The 23,884-nt window shown below is 35.6% G+C and overlaps 2 protein-coding genes across 4 annotated transcripts; one reads left to right on the plus strand and one right to left on the minus strand.

The window, feature by feature from the left end:
- Positions 1 to 43: 43 nt before the first annotated feature.
- Positions 44 to 2,313, minus strand: LOC120780249 (tRNA modification GTPase GTPBP3, mitochondrial). Its single transcript, XM_040112511.1, has 4 exons — positions 2,139 to 2,313; positions 1,680 to 2,080; positions 861 to 1,615; positions 44 to 788 (listed from the first exon to the last, which is right to left on the minus strand). The coding sequence occupies exons 1-4, from the start codon at positions 2,242 to 2,244 to the stop codon at positions 545 to 547; spliced, it is 1,506 nt and encodes a 501-aa protein (XP_039968445.1). The 5' UTR covers positions 2,245 to 2,313; the 3' UTR covers positions 44 to 544.
- A 794-nt stretch (positions 2,314 to 3,107) lies between these two features.
- On the plus strand, positions 3,108 to 23,870 carry LOC120780237 (RAC serine/threonine-protein kinase). 3 transcript variants are annotated; one of them, XM_040112493.1, is made up of 9 exons: positions 3,108 to 3,184; positions 3,508 to 3,792; positions 17,437 to 18,890; positions 18,969 to 19,134; positions 20,361 to 20,558; positions 20,651 to 21,040; positions 21,172 to 21,405; positions 21,483 to 21,629; positions 22,738 to 23,870. In XM_040112493.1, the coding sequence occupies exons 3-9, from the start codon at positions 18,496 to 18,498 to the stop codon at positions 22,816 to 22,818; spliced, it is 1,611 nt and encodes a 536-aa protein (XP_039968427.1). In that variant the 5' UTR covers positions 3,108 to 3,184; positions 3,508 to 3,792; positions 17,437 to 18,495; the 3' UTR covers positions 22,819 to 23,870. The 3 variants fall into 3 exon arrangements, with proteins under 3 accessions (XP_039968427.1, XP_039968428.1, XP_039968426.1); XM_040112494.1 differs by having other exon boundaries at positions 3,116 to 3,407; XM_040112492.1 differs by having other exon boundaries at positions 3,116 to 3,398.
- The last annotated feature ends 14 nt before the right edge of the window (positions 23,871 to 23,884 follow it).

The raw sequence follows: 23,884 nt of genomic DNA on the forward strand, positions 1-23,884 counted from the left end.
AACGATATTATAATATACTTAGATATGCTCGTATAAATTATTCGGAACGATATACTATAAATGATGAATTTGTTTTCATTGACATGTACTATGTAACTGTTTATTGATTTGTTTACATTTTATGAAAGACATTTTTTCATACCCCATTTATTTTATGCAATAAAGGAAGTAATTAAATAAAAAAAAACCTATTCATGTGTAGTTAAAGTTTTCCCAATGTTTTTATGATTGTCTAAAAGAAAAAAAGAAGTTTATAAAAATATATATTTTTTTTTTTAGTTTTCTTATACTTCTACCAGACTTTTTAAAGCCATATAATTGTGGTTTAAATATTGTAAATTTTTTGCTTAAATATTAATACAAAATAGTTTCTTTAAAATAACTCAACAGCTAAGAACCAACACAACATTTTCCTTAAAATAAGAATACAAACATCTAGTAGGCTAAATTAGAAAACTCTAAAAAGGTAGTGGGTCTTTAAAAAAAAAACCCTATCAAGATATATAACTAGGCTACCAGTCAACGTGTTTAACGTTCAGTCATTCTATTTACCGATACAAAAATCTTTAAAAACCACATCCAGAATGTCATCCGAACTCACATGTCCCGTTATACGTTCAATGCATTTCAGTGCATTTCGAAGTTTCTGAGCCGATATTGCAGTATCTGGATAAATATCTGGCGCATATTCATTTAAAAATATATGTATGTGTTCAATGCAGCGTTCTAACTGTTGGCGATAACGCGCATGCGTAATGCGTGGATGTTCGGCCGTAGGTTCACCGCAGCTTTAGGGTATGGAAAAAAAATAAATTGTTTACAGAATTACAAAATATTTACAATAAATCACATTAACATACAGTTCACAAAGGAGTTTTTCGAAGTGCCGTAAAAATGGTTGCACAATATCTGTAGCTGGTTGTTTACAAGTGATTTTGAGCACACTATCAATTTGAGCCAACTTTTGCAGATCCGCCGTTGAAAGCAAATCAATTTTGTTCGCTATGAGTTGTATACGCTTTCCAATTAATTTATTCGCATCCAAGTCTAATTGCTGTAAGTAGTCAGTCTGATAATCTTGAGCTGATTGTTTGTTGGTGGTAATATTTCGAAGTAATTCCCGGGCGTCTGTTAGTAGTAGTATTAAATCGGCATTCTGTAAGCATTCTTTTGCTCTGCTTATACCTTCCAATTCAACCACATCCTTTGTGTGCTTACGCAAACCAGCGGTGTCTGCAAAAACGACGGGGTAGCCACCAAAATTATGTGTACTCTCTATGATGTCTCGAGTTGTACCAGCAATTGGTGTTACAATGGCGATTTCTCGCTGGCAAATCATATTTAGGAAACTACTTTTACCAACGTTTGGTGCGCCCACAATCGCAGTACGCACACCATTCCTCAGCATTTCACCCTGACGTTGGTCATTCAAATGATCTCGTATTTCAGTTATGATAAGACGTAACTCTTTGGTTAACTGCAACACCACATCATCCTCAATATTTTCTTCTTCGGCAAAATCAATATAAGCCTCTAAATGTGCAGCGCAGCGTATGAGTCGTTTGCGCCAATTGTCGTAAACTCGTGAAAGTGCACCTGTACTTTGGAGCATAGCCTGTTAAAGTGTGTTGATGTGTTATTATCTGTGAATATACAATGAGAAATATTTACTCGACAACCTGCTTTCGTTGCGCTTCCGTTTCAGCATGTATTAAGTCCGCTAATCCTTCCACCTCAGTCAAATCAATCTTACCACCATAAAATGCACGTTTAGTAAACTCACCAGCAGTTGCTGGCCGCAGACCTGGTACTTTGCCTAATGCATCTAACATTGCTGCTATTACTGCCAATGAGCCATGTACTTGAAATTCACATGAATCTTCACCGGTAAAAGAAGCTGGTGCTGGAAACCATAGGACTAAACCCTTATCAATTATTTCTTTTGTGTCAGGATGATAGATAGACCTAAGATAGGCATAACGAGCTTTTAGTTCATGTCGATTGCCGACTAGTGTTTGTAGGGCATGTCTGGTTTGCGATCCAGAAACGCGAATTACAGAGACACCGCACTTGCCATAGCCTAAATTAAAAGATTTTTGGTAACCAATAATTTTTGTACGATGACTCCTCCAACTAACCTGAACTCAAGCTAAATATAGTGTAATCCGCTGCAGCATTTGTTAAATTACGTGAACACCGACTAGAGTATTTAAAAGATTTTGCCATTTTATAGACGTGATTCATTTTAAGGTACTTGGTTTAATTGAAATAAATATAAATATTTCTATTTCGGGATGTAAACCACGGTAGAGGATGTAAACATTCAAACACGATGTAAACATTCAAACACAAGTTTACAAAAATACATACATATGCACAGCTGATTGGTGTAGTGCCTTTTATCGATATCTGTACATATATAATTTTTTTTCGATTTGTATTCACAATTGTGTAAAAGCCAAGTATACGAATATTGTTGAAATGATTTATTATAAATTCGTTCTATTCCAAAATTATAATAATAATGATGCACTTTATCAAGCATATTCGTCATATTTTGCCTTATTTATTTATTTGACACGTTATAAAAAAATCTTCTACTTTTTGTTGTGCTGGCAACTCCAATAAAAATATGTAATCAAAAAACCGTTATTTCCAAATATTTAAAGAGTTTTATTATGGTCATATTATTTTTGTGATTATTGAAATCTTTGTCAAAAGTTTTCGGATAAAATCAACAAAGTAATTGCCATATGTCTGCGATATACATAAGAATATCTCCAAATTCCAGCTATTTTTATTTGTATTTACCTTTATATTCTTATTCTTCAGTTCTTTTCTATTCATTTTTCACATGAAGGAATTTCGATTTTTGTTCGGAGTTCGTTATAGAACAAGGATTAAAATATGTATTGTTGTTATAAATACATTTTGCCTAAAATAATTGTATAGAATATAATTTTAAGACAAATATTGAATATAAATCAATAAATTTTTTTTTATAATTACAAAAATTCCTAAAAATTTTGTGTAATATTCATTAAATATATGGCAGCACAATTTGTTTGATTCCCTTTTACTCCAATTAGCCTTTCGAAAGTTACTGTCAGACGGTGTGTATGCGTAAGCAGTCCCACAGAAATATTCGCGGCGTGGAGAAAAATAAATTTTAACACTTAAAGAGGTGAAAAACGCAGTGTATTTTGAAAATTATGTAAAAAGTTGTACTTGAAACGTGTGTCTGTGTTATATGATATCAATTTGTGTGAAATTAATATGCATTTAGTGGAAATCAATTTCCACAATGCATTGAATCGGTGACCTACGATAGTGTTGGTCTAAAATGGCGTCGAACTTCATGGAAAGTTAAATGGCGTCCCATTAAAAAGAACGGAAAAGTACACATTGTATAAAGCAAGAAGAAAATTCTAATACATAATTTCCACGTTTTTGTGTATTATATTTTGATTTAGTAAAAAGAAAAAGAAAGTTTTTATGGTATTTCAGAATATGGTGCAATATTTGTAAGCAAAAGGTGTAAAAAAGGAAGAGTGAGGAAGGAAGGTGTTACGAGAATTGTAAAAATCAAATGACTCGTCGTAATCACAATCGTTGGCTTCGTCGCAATCGCCACAGTTTATGTATGTGTGTCTCGTACGTTTTTGAAAAACGATGCTTGTAGTAAAAGTGAACAAAAAAGAACAGCGAAAATAAGCTAAGTAATAAGTGAATAACTAAAACGTACATATAAAAGTAGAAAAGGCGACTTGTTAACGTCATCGTGTCATACTGGTAATTGAAATTTCGTATTAAAAATATTTTTATGTACATTTATGTTTTATAAGTGACCGGATGGTAAATTAGTTGTGGTTATCAAAGGCCAGTTAGATTTTATTTTCCCAAATAGCGTAGTCATAATGACAACCTTGGGAGTTTTGTTCGATCTTCATGCTGCCAGATCAAATATTCCTACCGAAAATATTTTTAAAAACTACCGAAAGTCCTTACAGGGAAATGTATTGTGAAATTAGATGGTTGAAATTGGATACGACCAATGTCTGGTTAGCATTACTCTGCCAGTTCAGTTGTGGTCACCTTAACCAATACTCCTTTTGCTGCTAACAAAACATAGAAAAACGGACTTTTGATATGGTAGTGTGAAAATCTCGCGAGATTTCCGTTTGTACAAAACTGAAAAACAAAAATTGTTTACTTTACATTTAGACGTACCCTGGCAGCACTCTTTTATTTTTCCATTATTATTATTATTTAATCATGCATCGTAATTTATAAGATTTTTTAACCTACACTAATTTCACTTGTTTTAAAGGAATGTGTGAATGTGTGCATGTTAATGTCGTCTGTTCTCTGTCTGGTGTTTGTTGGTGTTTATCATATTGGTTCGTGCGACCATTCCCACGACTGTCTATGTGTGCCTTTGATTTTTCTTATTTTTTCCTATTTGCCAATTTTGTACATAGCATATAATTGTTGTTACGAACGCAACAGAAATTTCGTATTTGGTGCGGTGTGGTATGTGGGGTGCGGTCGTCAGTAGAGGACAGCTTCACAGGTAGACGATGGTTTATTAAGCAAGGAAAACATTGCAAAATCAAAGAGAAGGGTACGTGGAACCATGTATTGAGACGCTTGAATTTGTATTAAAAATAAAATAATGTGTTGTGTCGCCACCACAGTCGCCGGTTTTTCTATTGCATTTTCTTAATTCAATTTATTTGCTCGAAAATCTAACTAATTGTTTGATTTTATTTGTTAGAATGGATGTCTGCTAAGTGCTGTAGATTGTTGTTCTAAAGCGAATTTTTATTTATTTTTTACACATGTTCAATATATGCAAAGATTTTTTTTTAAACTCATAATATTGTTGTACAAATCTTTAGAAGCGACAGAAACGCGCGCTGAAAAGAAATTTCTGATGAAGTACATTAAGAATTTGAAGCTAATAAATATATATTTTTATGATGCCGCAAAATGAAGAAACAATAAAATATGCAGGCAGTCTAGACTGCAATATAAAATTTTGTATACTGAATTTCTATGTCAGCAAATTTATATTAGGACATGCCAATTTAATACGAAAATATTTTTATATTTTGCTTATTAATAAATAAAAACATAAAAAATCAAAGTTGAAATTAGAAACAACTAGAAGAAATTTTAACCTCGGCTGAATAGAAACTTAAATACCCCTCCCAGGTCAGCTTGTATGATAGCTATATAACATACATATGTACATACATATATATGTAGTTGGCCGACCTATACAATTTGTTCCTAGATTGTAGCGAAAGCTTGGATAATAATCTGTACCAAATGTTGTAAAGTTACTTCTCAAATAAAAATGGTTTCCTTAAAGGACTTGAGTTTGATCGGTCAGTATGTACTATATCCGCGTTGAGTATCTTCTTGGAGAGTAAAAAATATGTGCAAATTTCGGATCAGTTCAGGCGGTCAAATAATCCCAATTGAAAAAGTTGGTCACATCCCTCAATTGTGGCAAATGTATACTTTGAATAAGCAAACATAAAAAAAACGCATACGCATATCTAAAAACTGATGGAGTAGTTCATGTATAGGCAGATTGACAGACAGTTGGACATAGCAGTACTTGTTGTGTAAATCTGCCGCCAAAAACAATTAAACGGAGTAAAGATGTGAATCGGAATTTCCTCGTAAAGGCTTAACTATTCTTACAAACGAATTTGGTTTGAATCCTTAATAGGGTAGAAAATTATTGGAATATATTAATGATTATAAATTTAAAAATAGATAATTTTCGCAGGGTTTCATTAAATTTATTTAAACACACTATATTTTTGCAACTAAATTGAATATTTCTGTGATTTGCTATTCACATTTTGCGCTGATTGTTGTTTTCTTGCTTTTCTGCTTTTAATTTGCCCCATTTTTTATTTTTAAAATTTAGTAGCGCGTTATTCATTTGACCTGCAGACGCCCCAGTAGCAAAAAAAAAGTTGTCAAAAATAAAAAAGTAAAAATATCACAACGAATTCCAAACGTATACAACAATGCTGAATGTATTGTACATGCATACAAACCATGTTGCAATGTCGTGGCGAGCAGCTCTTGTGTGTGTTTTTTCTATTGCGGCGCCAATAATACATCTCGCGGTCCGTTTTAGTGCACTTCAATGACTATGTCTATGTCTGTGCATCTGGCGCTCTTTTTTATTTTCATTATTTTTATTTTCTGCAGTCTGTGAAAGTCGAAATTGCTTGACTTGGCCTGGCTGCTTGCTGAATGTTTGGATGATTCGTTCTTTGTTAATGTTAATGGGGGAGCGTCTCGTAAAAATAAGACGAGACATTTTCCTTACTTACCTCCACCACCTCCCAAACTATTTAAGGTCTATCTTTGGTGGTTCCTTCTCATTATTTCAGTATATAAATTGGTATTTTAAAAGTGGGTTTCTCCCCTATGACTGGCTAGCTGGCTGTCGGGCTGGCTTATTGGATGACTGGCTACGTACGGTGTGTCTCATTCGACTGTGCCAGCGCATGGTGAATTGCTAAAAGCACGTCAAAGAATCATGAAGAGTCGCCGCTCTGCGTTTTTGGGTGTTCGCGTGCTATTGTGGCTATTTGAATTGCTGCAAAGAGTCAACCGCCACATGTGTATATATGTATATATGTATGTATATATCTTTACACATGCATACAGTGGTGGCCTTATAATTAGAAACGATAACCTAGAAAAAATCAAATCACTGTATACTTTTTTTAAGACGCGCACTGTAAATTATATGCCCCGTTATTCGTAGTGTAGACTATGAAAGTTATTGTTAAATAAACACGTGACTATTTCCTGATTGGTTATTGAAAAAATTAAAATTATTTCCCGATTTGTGTTTTTTGGCTGGCCACGTAATTAGAAACGCGCAGTTCTTTCTTTACATTCACAGATTTTTTTGAACTTAGCGATAAGTGAGTATTTATTTTATTTTATTTAAAACGCTTTAACTATTAGAATGGTGCTATCAAAAGGAGGAATTGTCAATGTCAGCTAAGCGCACAAGGGTTTGCTTGCTCCAAAAAATAGTATTTGGAGCTGTTCATTTGTATAAAAAAAAAAAAAACAAAGAAATTTGAAATCCCTCCCAGGAAGACCAGCCTTCGAAAAACTACTCCAGCAGAAGACCGGATAATTTGTAGGACGAGCAAAAACAACCCTTTCATGGCTTCGCGTGAAATAAAGGCTGAAGTTGGACAAGAAATTAGTGTAGAAATGTCAGCTCGGACGATAAAAAGGCGTTTACATGAGTCGGGACTTCTTGTATAAAAAAAAATATTAAGAAGCGGTTGCGATTTGCAAAGGAAATACTGAAGAAAGATCCCCAATATTGGAATAGAGTTCTATGGAGTGACGAATCTAAATTCAATTTATTCCAGTCCGACGGAAAATCGTATGTAAGACGTCCTCCCAACATGGCGCCGAACCCCAGGTACACTGTGAAAACAGTAAACACGCTAGCGGACTTGTTATGGTTTGGGGCGCTTTTCCTCTCGTGGTGTTTTCCCAATTATGCGTGTTCAAGGGATAATGGACCAAAATCAATAAAAAAACATTCTGGAGAATGTAATGGAACCGTATTCCTGTTAGAATATGCCAGTTCATTACATTTTCCAGCACAATAATGACCCAAAACACACTTCAAGGTTAGTGAAAAGCTAGCTTTCGGATAAAAAAAATTGATATTTTGGATTGGCCTCCGCAAAGTCCTGATCTCAATCCAGTTGAAAACGTATGGGCAATTGTAAAACGTGTTTACCGCGAAGGGTAGACAATGTTGGTAAAAATAAGGAGTATCCAACAAAACAGTAAATAATTTAATCAATTTTTTCAATTTTATATAAATATTTTTAAGTTGTTACTCTCGTTTCTAATTATATGACCAAATTGAATTTGGTGTTCTTGGAGTTTACTCATTTTCTTAAAAATATAATTAATGTTGTTGTTTTTTTTTATGTAAAACTCAAATAAAATCTGTTACTTTGTTGATTCCAATTTACAGTTTTAATGTGGCAATCTAAACTTTTAAAATAAATTAAAAAACTATATGGAGCAAAGACGTTTCTAATTATAAGACCACTTCTGTATATGGTTAGCAAGTTGCCAATGAGTGCATCCATTGATGCAAATTTACGCTTTGTCAGTCTTTTTATGTTTCGCTTTGACCAGCTCTGCTTTCATTTGCTCTGGTCCGATCTATTCTTGTAGGCATCTTAGTTTGCCGGTGTCTGCAACACCATGTCTTTATAATGTTAAGCACAGTAAAATTGCAGTAAAAAAAAAAACAAAAATATGCAGAAGTGCACAAATAAACAACTAAAAGGCCGCAGAGTTTTTCTCATTTACGCTTTATGTTGGCGTTGTTATTGTATGTGAAATAATGTTTTGTTGTTGTTTTTTATATTTTAGTACTGTTGATTGCAAATTTCAGAATTTTACGATGTTTTGACGCGATGCTGATATGCCGGCCGTAGCAATAAATGAAAACCAACTGCGCCTGTAACTAACTTTTCGATTTATTTACGTTTAGTGCTTTAAGTCAACCAATAACAAGTGATTCGTTGTATATTGACTACTCAAGCAGCGGCGGCAGCTGCTGTGTATGTCCTTCTTTAAAATTTCAGAAAATAGCCTTTTTTATTTGCAATAAATATTAACGGGTTTATGTTTGTAATTGCTTTGCCGGCATATCCGGAGACTTAACTTATCTCAATAAAGTTGCCAGACCGAAAAAGTATTATAATTTTTTCAATAATGAGTCTATTAAAATTGTTTAAGAAAAATGTGCGAATTGAAAGAAAGAAAGGTTCAAGAAAAAAGAAAGTTTCACATGATAGTGAGAAGGCAAAGTACGTTGTAACCATTCTCAAGAAAGACCCCTTCATAACGGACGACGAAACTTACGTTTTAGTGGACTTTTCTCAGCTACCTGGAAAGGAATTTCATATAGCCGATTCTCGCGGAAATGTTGCTGAAAATTGCAAAGCCAAAGAAAGGTGACCAAATTTCTAAGAAATTTCTTGTGTGGCAGGTAATTTGTAGTTGTGGCAAAAGAAGCAGGGTATATAATTCTCGATTTCATTAAAAAAATTCAAATAAAATATTTTAGTTTATAAAAATCGAACTACTGGTTTATAAGTTTTTAACTTTTTTGTAAGGGACAATTTTACCCGAAGCAGTCCTTAGTCCATGCAGGAGAGATGCATGCATACATTGAAACTGAAAGAGCTAAACAACTTAGATGTTTCAATTATTTGATTTTTAAACCTACAAAATAAAAGCTCATGTGAAACTCAATTTTACCTTTACTTGGAAACTTTTTAGATGTTAGTGAAGTATATTATATCACCTTTGGAGATTGGGCAAATAAGGAAACGTTGTTGGCAATTCTATGTTTTTTTAATAAATAAAATTATTTAAATACAATATTTTATTTAAATTTAAATAAATTCTTTGTTTAAATTAAATATGCAATTAATTTTCCAATTGAAATATGGCATCACTAAGTTTGAAGTGTTGCTCGCAACATCGACGCTTTTGTTGACGCATTGTTGTTTTGGCTTATGCTGTCAAAACTGCCATTGCCCTACACTGTTGAGGCTTTGTTTATGTTTCTGTTTACTTCGCTCAATCAATATTTATGATTTTAACTTATGTGGAACTCTTGTACTGATTTCTTTAGACGGGTAAGGTTATTATAAATTTTGAAACAGGTCGAATTCATTGAAAGTGTTAGTATCCGCATTGGCGCATACGAGTTGAACTTTCCCTTTTTCAGTTCTTGCTCCTTATTCCTTGTTTTAACCAAATATTGTAAACATATATGGCTTATCCCTCTGGGGTCTAAAGTGAAAATTACAGCGTAGAGTATTGTTATTAGAGGAAAAATACTCTTTGAAGCTAAGGGCACTAAGTGCAACCATTGAATTTTGGACCTGAAATCAGTGGTTTATTGTAACTTTTTAAATAACTTGTTCTAATTTGTTTTGGATTTCAAGTAAATTGTGTCGAATTGATTGTTATTCCCACTTTCTTAAAATTTGCTGCTGTTCAAGTTTCATTTGTCATGCAGAAATGCATATTTGTACATACATAGATATAGTATGTCTGAGGAACATGATAATGATGATGATGTTGTGTCTGGTGTGCCAACGGCTGCGTTATTTGCAAAGGACAGTTTGATTAACTTTTAATTAGTCGCAGTGGTTCCGTGTTGTTGTAATGGAGTGGAGACCGCGTTTCGACTAGTCGCCTTATTAATTGACATTTCTTTGCTGAACTCTTTGTTTTCACACATGGAGTAAGGCATGTGTTTGTACATATGTACAACATAAACTTCGTAGGAGGCACTAAAGTCATTTATCGATGCTATAATTTAATCTAATAATTATCAATTTAACTCACCGTGTGTTATTTTAGTATTGGCTATACCCATAATTAATGTTAGGAATCTATAAATTGGCTAATGATTAACTTAAAAACCCCCACTGAGCTGTAGTAATAGCCTCGCTACGACGGCAACAACAGCATGCAGTAATTGCAGCGAAGTGATTATTCACAGCAATGTGGTTTCATCCGTGTGTGTCAAGCCACATTTTCAAAAATATTATCAGTGGAATAATTGGCGGATTCAAAGGTTCGTCTGGTGCCCACATATATATATATCTACATACATACATATGTAAGTGTAAATTTCGTTCAGGAATACGACATTTACTTAAATAATCAATAATAACTAACGAAGTTTTTCTAAATCCGATTATGCAGAATCGACTGCGTGGGAACCAATTTTCTATATAATTATTTTTTCGTTAACGTTTTCATGTTGCTGTTGTTGTAACGAGTACCTATACACTCCTTTTGGGAAAGTAAACGGGAAGCCCAGGAAACGAGCTATTGCTCCAAATTTCCAAAGTTTTCTCACTCCGAGGGAGAGATTGCATAGCTTCAGGTCTTCTATTCATTTCGCCCGCTTATGCTGATTGAAGTCGATATCCCTTTTGCGGAGATCACAGGGATCGACCTGGCGTAAGGTGTCGCGCTTTGCTAAGACTGCTGCTTTTGTCGGGAAGTTATGTCCTAGTTTTTGAATTGTAGGAAAGAACTGAGAAGTAGCAGCACCGATCACGTTACGGAATTGACGTTCGCCAACGAATTCGTTCATAGGAATAGATAGTGCGTGGCAGGTTGCTCCCAGTAAATTCTGTGAAGCCTTCTTTGTTAGTTTTGTTAAAATTAACGTGGGTGCGGTTGTCCACAGGAATCAAGTCTGGGGTTTCCTGATCGAGATTATTATGGGCAGATGGTCTTATGCGTGAGTTATCAAAGGTCGACAGGTTATGGTTTATCAGACCACTACTAGCTATTGTGATGTCAGGCGAGCTGTTTTAACGGTTATCTAGACCGCGTTAGGATGGTGCGGATTATCTAAGTTGTCGTCGACGCCATCTAACGGGAGGTCCAAGAAACGTGCTGTTTCGACGGGGTCGGACCAAAGGGAAAAGGGTCTCAGATGAGTGGGGTTGGCGGAGCATGCATGGCTGAAGCTAACCTACTTGCTTTACCGAGTCACAAAACTTTTCAAGAACCGTTTTTCGATCCAAAATTTTGCTATTTAACAATTTTTTACCGACTTACGGAAATATCTATCCAAATTAAATGATTCAAATAGCTAATAACAATTCAAATACCATAATTACACTATCAAATTATAAATTTTGTAATCTTAAAATGAAAAGTCTCGTTAACCTATATTTTTCTCTTTGGTTTTGTGAGCTGGCATTACTCAATTGTGTTCAAGTGCAAAATATCAGCATTTGATGGACAAATCGGCTGGCGAGTCGATCAAACACAAGCCAGTACACTTAGCTACACATATGTAAATGTACATATACATACATACATATGTAGATATGTAAATCCGTACACGGCCGTTGTCGTCAGGGCGTTCTACTTTTGCTTTTGAAAATGCCCCCCTCCACTTCACCAAACCAACATACATACTGCATTGCATTTGTTGTTGTTCTTTTGTACTGTCATCACCTACATTCGAATTACTCGCTGATGACAATTCGCACAACAATGCAATGCAATTCAGGTGCAATCGAAAGCGATTTTCGCGTACGCTTTGCCTCGTGCCACATATTTAACGTGTTTTTGTAATAAACAAAAACAATGACAATTGCTTTGTGCAATGCAGTAACAAAACAACAAACGGCGCGAATTGAGAAGCGATAAATTAAAACAACAAAAATCGCGCGTAGTTTTTACATAAAAAAAAACTTCACCCGCGCTCACCGAGCGGTTCACCGCCTCAACGACTCACCGGCACCAGCGTAAAATGCGGCTGTTGTAAACAAAGTGATTCGACTGTAGTACATATATTTCGTTGATAAGCAGAGGCACGACGGTGCTGAAGTCGAGGCAACTGCCGAAAATTCACATATCAAATATATAGAGAGTCAGGTGCACCACTGGAAACCAAATGAATAATTACTGAGCTTATGAATTTTCTTATTATATATACTACATACATATATACATCTGTACTTATGTACATATACATATATCGTTTACATTTATTTGCACTTTTTCGTTGGGTTCGGGTTGATAAACTATCCTCTATTTATTGTGAAATTGTATACGTTAACGTAGCCAACGCCAACACCAACTGTTATGCCAACAAAAATAACAATTTATAATATAAATAAAACTATTAAGTGTTGACAGTGACGATTTTAGCCATATTTGCAATTATATTTGTTAATTTAATATTTTGTGTTTTACTGATAGTGACGATAAAGACGAAGCGACGAGAACAACCGATCATTTTACTGTCATGCTATGTACATACAAACATACACACAAACCTTAATACACGCGTGTGTACATATTTACTGTAAGAGAATCGGGGCGCCATTAAGGGGTGTATTGTTTCTTATTGCTGTTTTATTGTGATATACATATGTACATACACTTTGCTTTTGTGATGAATGCTTGTTTTCAAGTTGAGCAAGAAAAGTGCTTTCAGAACATTATTTAGTGAATTTTTGATTTTGAGTATGGTATGGTAATAATTTCACCTACAACCTAAGTTTCTAGGAATCACATTAAATATTAATTATAAAATTTTTGAAATGTTACCAAAGATTCAGTATTATTTATTTTGTTAAAATATTTATATCCTAAACAGGGTATATTAAGTTTGCCACGAAGTTTGTAACACCCAGAATGAAGCGTCGGAGACCCTATAAAGTGAATATGTACATATAGAAATGATCACTATGTTGAACTGAGTCGATTTAGCCATGTCCGTCTGTCTGTATATATACGAACTAGTCCCTCAGTTTTTAAGATAACGTTTTGAAATTTTGCAAACGTCATTTTCTCTTCAAGAAGCTGCTCATTTGACGGAACTGTCGATATCGGACCACTATAACATATAGCTGCCATACAAACTGTAGGATCGGAATCAAATGCTTGCATGGGATACTTCCTCCTTTGACGATATATCTTCACGAAATTTGGTATGAGTTATTGTTGATAGAAATAATGTAATATCGGAAGAAATTGTTCAGATCGGCTCACTATAGCATATAGCGGCCATACAAACCGAACGTTCGGAATTCATGGGCTTGTATGGAAAACTTTCTCATTTGACATTGTATCTTCACGAAATTTGACATGGATTACTGCTTAAGGTAATAATATAATCTCCGATCCGATTGTTCAGATCGGATTACTATAGCATATATGTACATGGATTCCAGAACAAACTGAAGACATATGTAATTATTAAAAGAAATGTACCTGTGAAGGGTATATTAGTTTCAGTGCAGCCGAAGTTAACATTTTTTCTTGTTTTTTTTTTACTGAGATCATTTACTTCATTAATTTTCAGTCTTATAAGGTACACATAAGGACATAAGCACCGACTGAGCACACTGCAGTACGTCATTTCGGCATGCTTCTTTCTAAGGTTAAGAACAACAGCCAGGTATAACGGAATGAACTCGGTTTTTTTATTTGGTCATAGGCTGATAACTCGACAATATTCAATAAAATAAGCTGAGAAATGTTTTGTTCCTTTACTACAATAACCGAATTAAAGAGCTTTTCTTTCTCAACAAAAATACACACATCTGAACCAAGTTTTTATTTCAAAGCTTAATATGAAAAAAACCAAAAACTTTTTGAAATTACTTTTACATTTAAATCGAAAGAGTTTAACTTGCATTGTCTAACTACTTCCTAAAAGTGCATTCCCGTATGATCAATTCTGCGCACTGTTTACGACACAGGTATACAACAGAAAGCAGTATATACTTCCATACATATTGGTTGATACGCATTTAATTTGAGTATGATGACAACAACACACTCACAGTTGTTTTGAATGAACAATTTGAAAAACTAAACGAATAAATAAAAAACAGTTATATATGTACATACGTGTGGAAATTTTCGTTTTATTCGCTGTCAACGTAACGAGAGCTAATGACGAGCTGCACGCGCATGAAATGCATAAGAGTACATACTATATCTACACATTAATATGCGTCGCTCAATATTGGTGCATTTGCATCAGTATGCACTTTTTAATTGTGCCCATATGCGACAGGTGTTTTATAGGAATTCAAACTATGAATTTTTCTATGATAGCGTTTCTGTAAAGCCATACAATAATAACTTTAATTAAATATGTATGCAATTTGTGTCTATCATAATATAGTTCGGAGAAGACGTTATGAAGGTGTAAATGGTGTCAAGTGGTCACTTTCACTATAAATGTATGAAATAATATTTCATTTAAACTTATTTTTATAAATATTACATAGTTTTCATTCAGGGAAAACGATAACATCAACTACAGCAGAATAAACAATATATCGAAATGTTTCGACTTCTTAAATAATAATAATTTGAAGCACCCTGTTTACATTTACCATCCTCATTTTCTTTGTTTCCTTAACAATTAAAACAAAACTCGCTCTGTATGTACAAAAGAAATGAACTCTTTCTTAAAACTGTTCCATGAATCAGATTTGATACAGTTTTACCTAAAACTAATCCCATAGAACACAAATTATTTGCATTGTGCAAAAATTACTGGTTGTGTGTGTAGAAAATTTGGCACTAGCTCTTGACCTTTCTTTGAAGGTCGCTAGCCACTGGACAGCAACGAAGGATACCATAAATTGGTTAACATTTAACTACACTAACTATTTTCGTTGACTTTCTTCGCATGAAAGGATGTCTTTGCAAATTCGTAGAACAATAACTCGTCGCGGGTGGTGCCGCATGTTGAATGGTTTGCTCTGCATTATGCTTTGTTTAGAATTTAAAGTTACACTTTCTAGCTTGTGGGCGTGTTTGCTTTAATTGTTTTGTACTTTATTTTTATAAAAAGAGCTCGTACTACATAAGTGGGTTGATTTCCATTTTAGATTTCTACTTAATCCTAAATTCAATCCATTTTTATGCAAACATACGATTATTATCCGGCCAAGAACTGCCAACTCGGCACCATTCTTTGAAAATACTTCCAGAATATTTTCTGCCGCTACAACAACAACAGTGGCAAATTTACGAGTAATAACATATTTTTAATATTATATTCAATGATTATGAAATCAATAACGTTTGCAGAAAGTAGACTTCAGTGACAATTATACAAATTTTCACAAATAGTGAATATACACATTGAGAATTAATATGCAAATTTTTTTAAAAATTGTTCTCACAAATTAGCATGAAAAAACCGACTAAGTTTTTCGCAATAAATAAACGAACGTTAAATTCACGGTATCATGTTGACACTCCGCCCAGATTTCTTAGCGTTTTTTCTTTTAACCTCTCGTGGTGTAAGTAAACTTTGGACTATTCTCAAGGCCTTGTCTTATCCGATGAGACATGAGGACCGAGTTGAAATTCAGTTCGATGGCCATGCCTCCTCGGACCCGAACTGGCTGCGAAAATGCAAGAGATTGCGCGCCATTTACTTTCACCTTCGGCCTCCGGCCACTAACACGCTCAGGATCATAACCCTTAGTCAGTAGAATTCTCTTTCTGTGCTTCGATAGAAATAAGGGCGGTTTGTCGGTATTTTGATTTAGCTGCATATTTAAATTTTGTCAGTATTTTGATGTGTCGGCATTTTGAACTTCGGTATTTTAAGTGTATCCCGCACAGCACTTTGCATCATTAACACCCAGATAGTCTAAACCGGAAGGCGCCCTGTGAAAAGACGATTCTCGTAGTATTGGACTTGTCAAAAGCTTTAGACATGGTCAACTCATAACGCTACTTGAGAACATAGAACCATCCACGCACTCTCGACTGCAGGAGAGGTGAATCATGAACTACCTGAATGATCGGCAATCATCCGTACTGTTTCGAAATCAAAACTTCAACTAAGAAAAATTAGAGAGAGGGCTGTTGATGTTGTTGTAGGGCAGAAAACATTTCTGAAGTAATTTCGAGAAATGGTGCCGAATTGACAGCCATTGTACGAGTACTCTTTTATGCTATAAGAAATTGACCTGTGGAGGGTATTTTAGCTTCAGTGCAGCCTAAGTAAATGTTCTTCTTATTTTATTTTAATTTTGCATGGAATAAATACAACTAAGCCAAACTAAAATAAAAAATTTGGAATAAAATTAATCAAAATATTCTGTGGTTTTTACAATGAAAACACATAAACGATAAAACCGATATCGTTTTGCGGTTGCATTCAATGCTCACCAAAGCAAAGGGCGGGCAATATAGCGATGATGAAATTGTTATTGCGCGAATGGGGTGTTAGGTGCAGATGTGGCACTACAGTCGCCAGCGATCGCATCCGATCAGCGGCGTTTTATGACTCTTCTTGACGCATAGTGGCTTTATGGCGGCTGACTTTTGGCGACTGGTGGTGACGGCCATTTGGTATTTTGTTTGTTTGACTGCTGATGCATATACATAAGAGTATATGTATGTACATATGTATGCATCAGGTATTAGTGGTGGCGTGCGGGGGCATTCTTGCTACGACGAGTTATTTTGCGCCATGAATCATTTGCGACATTTTAGACTTAACGCGTTGCGCATGGTAATGTGTGTGTGCTTGACTTATGAGCCGTTTTAAAATTGTTCTTGCTGCTGTTGTAGTTCACTGTTTGCCATTGTGATGTGCGCGAGGTGGGCAGGTACATATACACGTAAGTGTGTTCGCACATACTCGTACACGCTCACGTTTTAAGCGGCAACGGTAGTAGTGTTTGTTTGTTTGTTGTTGTTGTTGTTGGTATTTGCTGACTTTTCTGTAGTATGTAATTTAATTTTGTTTACCTTTTTGGTAGCGTAACAGACTCTTCAACTAATAATATTTCTTCACTTCCATTTCAGAGACCGAAGTGCACTGAACGAACAAACGTACGGGCGCTTCATATGACTCGCCTAGTAGTTGCCGTATATAACTACATGCATATTTGCATATCTATAATTGTTTTGGAAGAATACTAACTCTGAAGAAGTGTAACATAATTAAAAATTAAATCAAGAAAATAAAACAACATTGAGACGAGGATCGGAATTTTTGCGAGCAAGTTGAGAAAAAGACAAGTCCCAGCAATGGAACAGTGTCTGTGGAAAATTTCTACGCATCTATTGTTGTTGTGATAATAAAGCACAAATAAGTCAGTGAGTGAGGTCAGAGCGCGTTTACAAGCTGTGCTTGTTTACATTGCGGTGTCGGTGTCGTTCTCTTCGCTAAAGTTTTCGCCACTTTTACATTCACCGCATCGTCGTATCAACGCTGTTTGTTGTTATTCTGCGTTTGTTTTTTTTATTTTCTTCTTTTTTTTGTATTGCATTCCGTTTTGTTCCATTGTCGCTTTGGATGCCAACATAATCATTTGTGTGATAAGTCAACGCGTTGTTATCAATTTTGTTTTTTTTTTGTGATTTGTGTTTATTGGAAAAGGCCTCACCACGAATTACCTGACGTTCTCTTCGTCGCGGCGGTCAACTGTAGTCGCAACAAGTGGTGGTAAAACACCAGCCGCCAGCACTACAGCGCTCGCCACATCAGCAGGATCTGTTTCTGCTTCATCGAGTGTTTCGTCGTCCTCGTCAGCGCTTGGATTGCTGAGTTCGAGTTTCGTCGCCACATTCTCAAATCCCTTCAGTAGCAGTAGTAGTAGTAATAACAGTAATAACAATAGTAATAGTAACAACACTGCCGCCTACGCGAACATAGAAGACCCGGCATTAATAAGAGGAGCAGCAAACTCTGCTTTGCCGCCAACATCGTACTACACAAAACCGCAACAGCAGCAGCAGCAACAACAACAACAACAACAAAGTTATCAGCAGCAAACACAAAATCGTTCGTCAACTGCTACAACAACGAGTACTTATTTTCAGCACACGCCAAACAGTAGTGGCAGCATACAACGTGCAACAATGGCTGCTAGTGGCACAGCTGCACCGAATAGCAGCAGCAGTACAGCTGCGCTTGGCCTATCGCCCACATATGAACCGCTTGGCGGTGGTCCACACGCTACCATCGTTAAGGAGGGTTGGTTACAGAAGCGTGGCGAACACATAAAAACCTGGCGTTCACGTTATTTTATACTGCGCGATGACGGCACCTTGATGGGCTATAAAAGTCCGCCGGTGAATAATGCACCCGCTGATCCATTAAATAATTTCACAGTACGCGGTTGTCAAATTATGACAGTCGATCGACCCAAACCGTTCACTTTTATTATACGCGGTCTACAATGGACCAATGTTATCGAGCGTACATTTTGTGTGGAAAGAGAGATCGAACGGCAACAGTGGACCGATGCCATCAGGTGTGTACAGCAACTCGATTGCTATGCTTCTATATTTATAGTGTCTAATATTTATTATTTACTTATTCCTATCTACAGAAATGTAGCGAGTCGCTTGAGTGAGCTGGGCGAAACGGCCATGTCACCCTCGACCTCAACAGACATGTCTGATGTGGATATGGCATCTATTGCCGAAGTGGAACTGCGTAACAGTTTTTCAGTGCAGGGCACAACGAAACGCAGTAGTGGCGGCGTTAAAAAAGTCGTAAGTATTACAAAACTATACACACACACATATTTGGTTAAAATGGTTTAAGTGACATGACATGGCATCAGTCAAAATCTAGCTTTTGTATGGAAAGCGTTTTTATTTGTCAAGATGTTTTTTTTTTCTCAAAATTTTGCTCGATTTATTTTCCACGTTCTAAGTTGGAATCTCCAAACTAAGTGTTAAGGTCGGTTATAATCAACGGTTAGGTTATAATTAAAATCAAGCTTTTGTATGGAAAACATTTTTTATTTGGGAAGGGTATTAATATTTCGGTGCAACCCAAGTTAACGGTTGTTCTTGTTCTAGTTACAAAATTATTTTTGGTAAAAATTGCAATTGCAAGCATTTTTTTTTACTGTTTTCACGATGTTATTCGGGACTAGTCAGTAAAAACATTGCCGTAATTACTTTTTTTTATTATTTTCACGGTATTATGTCGAGTCAGTAGAAATGTTTTGCGTCATTGTTTTCACGATATTAAGTCGAGTCAGGTGAAATGTTTTGCGTCATGAACGTTTTATTGTCAACTCGTTACAACGTTGTTGCCTTTTTTGTTATCGACATTTGCTGATTATTTTAATAAAATACATTCTTTGTGTAAAATAAAATAATGAAAATAGGTATTTGCTTATAATGCAGTTTAAAAAGTTGCAAAATTAAATCTTTTACAATTTAGCTTCATATTTAGCGTCAAACATAACCTCAATATTGTTATCGTATAGGTATTTGCTTATAATGCAGTTTAAAAAGTTACAAAATTAAATCTTTTACAATTATGTGAAGCTTCAAATATAACTTCAATGTTGTTACCTTAGTATATTTTAATATGAAGCGCAACACTATAAAATTGCGATTACAAATGTGACATATTACAATGTTTATGTTATGATTTATGCTTTTCTACACTTTCCGGCTGAACAGTCTCGAGTTGGTTGAATTTTGCGGTTATAAAAACAAATAATTTGATAAATTTTGCGAACCAATTTGTGTGTATATATGTATGTATGTAAGTTAAGACAAACCGTTGGAAAGGTTCAGATTAAAATGGTTTAATTTTTATGTCTAAATACAACTGACTATATTCTCTTTGAACTTGACAAAAATCAAAGAGAGAAGAGTAATGGTTTGTCTTTATTTACATACATATTTTCTAATTTTATTTTTATTTTTACATGCAATTTGGGTTTTTAGACCAATCCATTTTCTTTGCTTTCTTGCAGACGCTTGAAAATTTCGAGTTTATAAAAGTGTTAGGCAAAGGCACATTTGGCAAAGTAATTCTGTGTCGTGAGAAGGCCACTGCAAAGCTGTATGCAATTAAAATTCTCAAAAAAGAAGTTATCATACAAAAAGATGAGATCGCGCACACCATCACCGAGAGTCGTGTGCTGCAAACTACGAATCATCCCTTCCTAATTGTAAGTTGGCACGACAGGCCCGAGTTATTACAAATAAGAAAATTCTAATATAATGAATTATATTTTCTTCTTCTTCTTCCATTTATTTGCAGTCACTTAAATATTCATTTCAAACAAACGATCGTCTGTGTTTTGTGATGCAATACGTAAATGGCGGTGAATTATTCTTTCACTTGAGCCGTGAACGTATTTTCAGCGAGGATCGTACGCGATTCTATGGTGCTGAAATAATTTCCGCCTTGGGTTACCTGCACTCGCAAGGCATTATATATCGTGATTTAAAGTTGGAAAATTTATTGCTAGACAAAGATGGACACATTAAAATCGCTGACTTTGGGCTGTGTAAAGAGGATATCACATATGGTCGTACAACGAAGACGTTTTGCGGTACACCCGAATATCTGGCGCCTGAAGTATTAGAGGACAACGATTACGGGCATGCAGTCGATTGGTGGGGCACCGGTGTCGTCATGTATGAGATGGTGCGTACGCATATTTGTCGGCGTAAAATATTTGAATTTTATTTTTTTGTTTTATATTTTCAAATTTTGTAACATTTAAAATTCTATTTTTCTTTTTAATCCGAACTTTTATATTTTTTGTCTTTGCACAGATATGTGGACGTCTTCCTTTCTTTAATCAAGATCATGATGTACTCTTCACACTTATCTTAATGGAGGAGGTGAGATTCCCCCGCACAATTTCTGATGAGGCGCGCAGTTTACTTGCCGGACTTTTGGCTAAGGATCCACGTCAACGTTTAGGCGGTGGACAAGATGATGTCAAAGAGATACAAGCACATCCCTTCTTTGCGAGTATTAATTGGACGGATTTAGTGAATAAGAGGGTATGTTGTTGTGGCGTTGCACATTTTTTTTTTACACAGGAATGTATATTAATTATATTTTGTTCAACTTCTTGCAGATAACACCGCCTTTTAAACCACAAGTAGTGTCCGATACAGATACACGTTACTTCGATACAGAGTTCACGGGTGAAAGTGTGGAATTGACGCCGCCAGATCCTGCTGGTACATTGGGTTCCATAGCAGAAGAGCCACTTTTCGCGCAGGTGAGTTGTAGGCAAAGTGAAATATTAGAAATTTTCGCGAATGCAACTTAAAAATTTGCATTGAAACCGTTACCGTAAATTAAAGTAGTTTCGGTTAGTTTCTCAAAATTTTAAGATGTTTTGAGGCCAAGTAGGTCAACAACTCCTAAGTAAACCACTTATAACCTAAACATCACGATCTTCACTGAATACCCATTCTTGCGGTCGTAATCGTCCCAGATGGAATAAGCTTGCTTGTTAAAGCACCTGGCTTTACGGGTGTAAGCTATACTTGAAAGAGTGGTTCCACTACTAATACCTGAGAACGACAGCCGGTTCAACCAGGATTTTATCCGGCCATCAGCTGTTTTTTCGGTGATCTAAAAGAAAAAAAAACCTGCCAACTTAGGGGTGACATATCGTGCGATAACTCTCTTTCGTACACTTGAGGCTCATCCTGTCGCTGACCACTCTTCAAATACCCGATGTGTGGAAAGTCGGAATAGTGGTTTCACTACTGAAATCTGAGAAGCTTGCCAACTTATCGTCTGATAACTCTAGTTCAGACACTTAAGGCCTTGCTACTCCCGACGTTCACTCAACACCTGAGTCTAGCAAATCGACAGCAAGACTTCCGCAAAGTGCACAATACCACGACAGCGCGCAGCTACTACATAAACGCCCAGATAGTTCAGAGCCTAAATCAAAAGCCAACCTGTGAGATTTCGATGATCCCACGAATCCCACTACAGTCGGGTCCAAGTAACCGGAACGGATCCGGTTTTTTATTCAGCCAAGAACTGACAACTCGGCACTATGCCTCGAATTTACTTTAGGAAAGTTTTTTGTCGCTAGAACAATAACTGTATAATCTCCGAATAATTTTTTCAGATACGATCGCTGTAGCTTAAAGCTGCCCTACAAACCTATCGATCAAAATCTAGTTCTCGTGCAGAAACTTCTTATAATTGTAAAGCGCAATCCCGTTACCCCGTTTAACATTTTAGTGTTCGTGTTTAAAAACGGCGAATGTTTAAAAAAATCAACTCGTGCCTAACCAAATTTTATTCATTGATATATATTATATAAATAATTAAATAAATATCTCTCATATTTTCCACACCAACAGTTCAGCTACCAGGACATGGCATCCACATTAGGTAATTCATCGCACATCAGCAGCTCGGCTGGTCTTGCATCGATGCAATAGAATCGAATAAAATGCGTATGACGTTATAATCGCCAGCGTCGTTACCAATTTGTTGATCGTCCTTATGATCATTACTGCCATCATTGTCATCAGCATCATCGTCATCCATATTTTGAGAAGCAACAACTACAACAACAACAACACCAAATGCAAAATAACAAACCAACAAGCAAAGCAAGTGAAGCAGCCACAATTGCTGTTGAGAGCAAATTCCCTAACGTCGATGCTGCCGCAAGCCAAGTCACCGCCACAGCGCGCACACCAACACCACATGAAGGACAAAAACAATATTGTTTTGGTCTTATCAAAATTGTAGCGCTCGCTTAGTTTGCGCGCTGCAGCAACTTTTCTACTACTAAGGCAACATGAAATAATTGCATGATAACGGACTACAACAACGCGATGTGTATATGCACTTGTCAAATGCGTCTGAGCGTCCACCGACCGATGATTCATGGGTCGCATTTTCATTGTACTGAAAGCGTGTGTATTTTTTTACGTTTCTCATTGGCGCTGCGTAGTTGCGGCGGTGACTGCAGCAGTTCTTGAGATACTCACTTGTCAGCAGCAACAACAACAACAAACAGACAAAGTAAACAAACAAAAAATATATAGCAATGGCAGTAGTGGACGTAATGGCGCGCACAGCCGCATCTGCGAAATGAACAGCAGAAACAACATGATAAAGAACAGTTTATATAATTATAATACAATTTAAAAGTAAAAGTAATAAATAAAAAGTTTAAATCGCTAATATACATATACATACATCATATATTATATACATATATAAATATAATTATAATATAATGAACGGCAACAATTACTGCTACAACTACCAATATTAGTACATATTGCAACTACAACTACTACTATTAAATACAAAATAAATAAAAGTAATACAATTAAAAGCAAACATACAAACCAATAAATAAACATAATTTATTTTTTACACTACAGTTACGATTGCAACTACAATAATAATAACTGAAAATAAAATTACAAGAAAAATACACAAGAAACATTAAGCGATAATATAATAAGTGCATACATACTACAATTTATT

Source organism: Bactrocera tryoni, unplaced genomic scaffold (genome assembly GCF_016617805.1).
Source record: "Bactrocera tryoni isolate S06 unplaced genomic scaffold, CSIRO_BtryS06_freeze2 scaffold_243, whole genome shotgun sequence".
NCBI classification, from domain to species: Eukaryota; Metazoa; Arthropoda; class Insecta; order Diptera; family Tephritidae; genus Bactrocera; species Bactrocera tryoni.